This window comes from Malurus melanocephalus, unplaced genomic scaffold, assembly GCF_030028575.1.
Source record: "Malurus melanocephalus ecotype Western Australia unplaced genomic scaffold, MMel_1.1 scaffold_1131, whole genome shotgun sequence".
NCBI lineage: Eukaryota > Metazoa > Chordata > Aves > Passeriformes > Maluridae > Malurus > Malurus melanocephalus.
The window spans coordinates 27,187-33,334 of NW_026624363.1; the positions used below are offsets into that span (position 1 = coordinate 27,187).

At 64.2% G+C, this 6,148-nt stretch overlaps 1 protein-coding gene across 1 annotated transcript in view; it reads right to left on the reverse strand.

Annotated features, from left to right (window-relative positions):
• Nucleotides 1-386: 386 nt before the first annotated feature.
• Nucleotides 387-6,148, reverse strand: part of NR4A1 (nuclear receptor subfamily 4 group A member 1) — a 7,449-nt gene continuing 1,687 nt past the window's right edge. The window contains exons 2-7 of the mRNA XM_057387099.1: nucleotides 4,097-4,905; nucleotides 3,721-3,850; nucleotides 3,453-3,604; nucleotides 1,926-2,128; nucleotides 1,664-1,842; nucleotides 387-1,544 (exon numbers count right to left, since the gene is read on the reverse strand). Of these exons, the coding sequence (XP_057243082.1) occupies nucleotides 1,288-1,544; nucleotides 1,664-1,842; nucleotides 1,926-2,128; nucleotides 3,453-3,604; nucleotides 3,721-3,850; nucleotides 4,097-4,903 (1,728 nt within the window). The 5' untranslated portion in view covers nucleotides 4,904-4,905 and the 3' untranslated portion in view covers nucleotides 387-1,287. The remainder of the gene's footprint in view (nucleotides 1,545-1,663; nucleotides 1,843-1,925; nucleotides 2,129-3,452; nucleotides 3,605-3,720; nucleotides 3,851-4,096; nucleotides 4,906-6,148) is intronic.

Below are 6,148 nucleotides of genomic sequence, written 5' to 3' on the forward strand. Positions count from 1 at the left end.
CCCCAGCTGTCCCCGTCTCCATCACCCCGGCTGTCCCAGCTCCATCGTGCTGCTTTTCCCCGGCTCTAGCGCCCGGTTTTTATCCAGCCCGAGTGGGTTTTTATCCTGCCCGCAGCTCCCACATCTCCACTTCCCGAGCCTCGGCTTTCACCACCTCCGCTCCCCAGCTCTGACTGTCCCCAACTCCGGCTGTCCCCAATCCCAGTGTCCCGTTTTTCCCCAGCTCCATCCCTCCTGCTCTCCCCTTCCCCGGAGTTCTGGCTGCCCCCAGCTCCCGTTTTTCCCCATCTCCGGCGTCCCAGCTGTCCCCAGCCCCGTCCCCCCTTCCCAGTCCCCGAATATRAACGGGGAACACGCGGGACAAAAGTCCCTCTCCGTAGCTCTCACCGTACGTACAAGTTTATATACAGAAAAATGGCCAAAAAGAGGGAAACCCAGAAAAATATATATAAAGGGGAAGGGGCCGAGGGTGGGGGAGCCGGAGCCGCCCCTCGCCCGCGCCCCCCACTCTGTACAGGACCCGCTATTTACATCGGGAAGGGGCATTTTTACAGGGGAAAGGGGGCACCGCGCTGGCGATGCCCCCGGGGCAGACGGCACCGGGGCCACACCCCGGGCCGTGAAGGCACGTGGGGCACCCAAGGGTGTCCCYAAAAAGACTCAGGCATCTGAGAGAGGGGACCCAGATATCCTGGGAGTGATCCAGAGGGGATCCCAGGAATCTCTGGAGTGATGCAGGGGTGGTCCCAGGCATCCCAGGGGTGCTCTCGGGGTGCCCAGAGGGGTCCCAAGCATCCTGCGGGGGACCCAGGGGAGGCTTCAGACATTCTGGAGGGGATCCAGAGGTGCCTGGGTGGGATCCAGGGAGTTTTGGGGGTGAGCCAGCGAGGGGGGTGATTCAAAGGGGGGTTCCAGGTGTTCTGGGGGTGATCCAGGGAGGTACATGGAGTCTTAGGGATGGCCCGGGGTGGGTCCCGGGTGTCCCAGAGGTCATTCAGGGGTCCACAGGGAGGGTCCCAGTCATCCCAGGACTGATCCAGGCGTGCCCAGGGAAGGTTCCTGGCATCCTGGGAGCGATCCAGGTGGTTTCTGGGGTGACCCAGGGGGGGTCCCAAACATCCCAGGGTTGATGTGGGGGTACCCAAGGTATGTTCCAGGCATCCCAGGGGTGGCCCAGAGGTGCCCAGAAAGTTCCCAGGCATCCTCAGACTGAACCAGGGTTGCCCAGAGKGGGTCCCAGATGTCCCCAGGACGGTCAGGGGCTGGTTCCAGCCCCTCGCCCAGGGCTCAGAAGGGCAGAGTGTCCATGAARATCTTGTCGACGATGGGTGGCGGCGGCACCAGATCCTCCAGCTTGAGGTAGAAAATCCGCTGGAGGCCCTGGGTGCAGAGGCTGCGCAGCTCCGGCAGTTTCCCCAGCAGCTTGGACAGGCAGCTGGAACGCCCGGGCTCGGCTCCTGCCGCTGCCACGTGGTCCTTGAGGCAGCCCACGATGCGATTCTGCAGCTCCTCCACTCTTTTCGGCTCCTTCAGCCCGTGCCGGTCTGGGGACACGCACACACGGCGGGGGTGAGGGACAGGGACACACACTGGGAGGGGACAGGGACAGGGACACACACCAGGAGGGGACAGCGACAGGGACAGCAGCTGGGGGAGGTCTCACCTGTGATGATGACGAGGGCAGCGAGGCAGGAGAAGGAGGGGACATCCACGCTCATGCGATGCAGGCTCTGGGAGAACTCGAGGATGGCGTCGATCCACTCGCCGAATCCGCGCACGCACTGCTGCCGGTGCAGCACCACCCCGTTGCAGAAAATGAGTTTCCCTTCCTCCGGYTTCGAGCTGCGGGTACAAACCCCCGTGTCACCGTGTCACCCCTGGGCACATTTGGAGCTCCCCATGCCCCGCGCTGCCCCGGGGCTCACCGGTAAGCCAGGCGCAGGATGAACAGCTCCAGGAAGGCTGATTCCAGCAGAAGGTCCTGGTCCTCCTTGGGCAGCTCGGTGAAGCCCTGGATTTTCTCGGCCCATTTGCGGATGACGTCCATGGAGCCGGTGAGCAGATCATAGAACTGCTGCACGTCCACTGAGTCCTCCTTCTCGAACGGGCATGGGGCTGACTCCTGGAACTGGGATGGGGATGGGATCAGGATTGGGGTGGGCATGGGTCAGGATTGGGGATGGGATCAGGATTGGGGTGGGGAGTGAGTGAGGATTGGGATGGGGATGGATCAGGATTGGGGTGGGAATGGGTGAGGATTGGGGATGGGATCAGGACTGGGATGGGGCATGGGTGAAGAACTGGGATGGGGATTGGATCATGATTGGGGTGGGCACAGGTGAGGATTTGGGATGGGTCAGGATTGGGGTGGGCACGGGTGAGGATTGGGATGGGGATGGGTCAGGATTGGGGTGGGTACGGGCGAGGATTGGGATGGGGATGGGATCAGGACTGGGGTGGGCACGGGTGAGGATTGGGGATAGGATCAGGGTTGGGGTGGGGCATGGGTAAGGATGGATCAGGTTTGGGGTGGGCACAGGGGAAGAACTGGGATGGAAATGGATTGCGGTGGGGGATGGGTGAGTATTGAGGATGGGATCAGGATTGGGGTGGGCACGGGTGAAGAAATGGGATGGGGATGGATTTGGGTGGGCACGGGTGAGGATTGGGAATGGGATCAGGATTGGGATGGGCATGCGTGAGGATTGAGGATGGGTCAGGATTGGGGTGGGGGATGGAGGAAGAACTGGGATGGGGATGGATCAGGATTGGGGTGGGCACGGGTGAGGATTGGGGATGGGTCAGGATTGGGGTGGGCACGGGTGAGGATTGGGAATGAGATCAGGATTGGGGTGGGCACGGGTGAAGAAATGGGATGGGGATGGATTTGGGTGGGCACGGGTGAGAATTGGGTATGGTCAGGATTGGGATGGGCATACATGAGGATTGGGAATGGGGATGGGTCAGGATTGGGTTGGGGGATGGAGGAAGAACTGAGATGGGGATGGGATCAGGATCTCTCCAGTCAGGAACCAGAGTGGGTCAGGAACTGGGACAGGGATGGATCAGGACTCAGGACAAAGTTGGACCAGGAATTGGGATGGGGACAGAGTCAGGAACTGGGAAAAACTGGGACAAGATGGGATCAGGAACTGGGATGGGATCAGGATCTAGGATGGGGACAAGACAGGAACTGGGAAAAGGCTTCATCAGGAACTGGGACAATGTTGGATCGGGAACTGGGATGGGATCAGGATCTAGGATGGGGACAAGACAGGAACTGGGAAAAAGCTGGGTCAGGAACTGGGACAATGTTGGATCGGGAACTGGGAAGGGAACAGAATCGGGATGAGGATGAGGATGGGTGAGCAAAACTGGGACAGGAACGGGTCAGGACCCAGCCCCAGCCCTGCCACTGCCCTGGGGAGGGCACGGAGCAGCACCAGCCCTACCTTGGAGTAGTCGAGCTTGGTGGCGCTGGGGATGGAGTCGATGTGTGCCCGCACCAGCGAGGTGATGAGGCTGACGGGGGACGCGTCCGGGGGCTGTTTGGGTTTGGAGGGGAGACGGCCCCGCCGCCCCTTCAGGCTGTCGGTCCGGACCACTGCGGGCGGGACGTGCAATGAGCGAATCTGCCTTCAGCTCAGCCAGAAATGCTGCGGATTGGGGTCAAACCGCTCCTTCTGGGCACCCCCACCCCGGGATGGGCACCCCCCGTACCTTCTTTGACCATGCCGACGGCCAGGCACTTCTGGAAGCGGCAGAACTGGCAGCGGTTCCTGCGCCTCTTGTCCACAGGGCAATCCTTGTTGGCCAGGCAGATGTACTTGGCGTTCTTCTGCACCGTGCGCTGCGGGTGGGGAAGGAGCGGCCGAGCTCAGCCTGGGGCGCCGAGCTCCCGAACAAAAGCCCTTCTGTCCTCCCCTGCCTCCCTCYCCAGCCCGGCATCCGGCTCCGTGTCCGCGGGGAGGGCTCCGTGGTGGCCGCGCTCCCTGCCCTGCCCCTCCCCGGGGCGCCCCGCAGCATCCTCCCGCTGCTGCAAAGCATTGTGGGAATATCCCTGCAGCCCCTGATGAGTTTTGGGGGGTCCCCTTACCTTGAAGAAGCCCTTGCAGCCCTCGCAGGTGCGCACGCCGTAGTGCTGGCAGGACGCGTTGTCCCCGCAGACRGCGCAGCGCCCCTCGCCCGCCCCGGGGCCGCGCATTTTCGTTGGTGTCAGCGCCGGCCCTTCCAGCAGCGGCGAGCTGGGGGCCAGGGGCAACCCCGCAAAACCCCTGGCAGGACCTTGGCTCGGGGGGAAGCTGTCCGTGTCCAGCAGCCGCGGGTCCACGCGGGCCGAGGGGCCCGGCTGCCCTTTCAGAGTCGCGGGGGACCCAGCGGGATTGGTGGCCGGGGGTCCGAAGGCGAAGAAGGGAGGTTGTGACCCCCCTCCCTTGGCCGGCTCAGCCCAGGGCTGCCCACCCTCGTAGTTCGGCAGCGGTGAGTACGGCCCGAAGGAGCCCTCCCAGCCCGGGGCTTGTGGGGGCTGGAAGCYTGGCGTGGCGGGCGAGGGGATGGAGCAGGGGCTCCCGTAGCAGTCCGAGCCGCTGGACGAGAGGGTCTCGTCGGGCTGCTGGCCGAAGGCGCTGGGGTAGCAGCCGTACACCTGGAAATCCTCCAGTTTGAAAGCGGCGGCGGCGGCGCTGGCGCTGGACTGGCCGCTTGCCGGCAGCTGGTAGAGGAAGGCGTCGAACTCGCCGGCGTAGCTCTCCATGAAGGTGCTGAAGCTGGGCAGGGCGGGAGCGGCCGCCAGGTCGGCTCCGGCCACTTCCATGGGGAATCGGCCGCCCTCGGGGCTGAGCAGCTCGGCCGGGCAGCGCTCACAGGGGCCGGCGGTGCCGTACTGGGCCTGGATGCAGGGCATCTCTGCGGGGAGAGAGGGGAGTCAGCGGGGACCCCGACATCACCCGGGAAGAGGATGGAGAMGGGGTGAGAACCATGGAAACTTCCTCGGGGCTGGAACCGGACCCCCGCGGCCACCGGCGGGCTGGTGGCGGCCACCGCCGTCCCTGGGAAAGGTCACGGCACAGCCAATGGGTGCAAAGGACATTGCCCAAAACGCTGGCTTAGCAAAAGCCCCCGAAAGGGAAGGAGGGAGGAATGTGGCCAGCAGATTCCCAAGCCCTGGAGCTGGCCAAGGCGAGCCGGAGTCAGGGCTGAAACAGATTTTGGGGATCTCACTTCCCCCATAACCACTTTTAGGGCTTTTTGGGAAGGTCAGTGCAGGCTGACCCCGCAGGTGCAGGGGGAGAGGAGCCCACCCTGTGTCTCTGAACCCCCCGGGGCTGCCACGGATCCCGTGAGACATCAGACAACCGGAGTCCCGTGTCCAGCTGAAAGCCAAGCCAGAAGTGACCCCGATGGCAAGACGATAATGTAATTCATCTCGCAGACCTTTAAAGGTCACGCTGCGCTGGCCCCCGGCCGCAGTCCTGGCACGGCCCCGCTGCCAGAGCGGCCCCCGGATTCCCCCAGCCAAATCTGGGCAGCTCTGGGCACCAGGAAAGCCGACACCCGCCAGGAGCTGGGTTTAAAAATACCCAGCGTGGGTCCGGCCCTGGCACCCACGGGGTGGCACCGGCCCCCAGCCCGCTGCTGGTGTCCCAGTGGAGTTTGTGCCTGTCCCAATGGGTTCAGAGGGGTCGGTGACCCCCCCATCTGCTTTCTGTCCCCGAATGAAGCAGAGGGGACGTGAGGCCGTGATGGGGACACGGCCCCGGGGGACATTTCCTTTCCCCGCATGAAAATCCCGGCGGACGCAAAGGCTCGACCCTTCCCGCGGTCCCGGTTATTCAAACGCTTTTACTCTCACCCACTCGCTGACAACATTTGGGGTCCCCTCCGCCGTGTCCCCGCAGGGACCGGGCACAGATTCCCGCAGCAGCCCACGGCCGGGCTCTATTTGCAGATCCCACGTTTGGGAGCGCACGCAGCTGCCAAAAGYGCCCAACCCCGAGGCTGCTGCCTGCACGGGCGGGTGGCAGCCGCTGGCAGCGGGCCCCGAGCAGCGGGCGGGCGAGAGCAGCCGGTGGCACCGAGGGTGGGYAGCGCTGCCCACATCCCCGCCGGCACCTGCTGTCCGGTCGTGCCGCGGCGGCCGCTGCCAGCC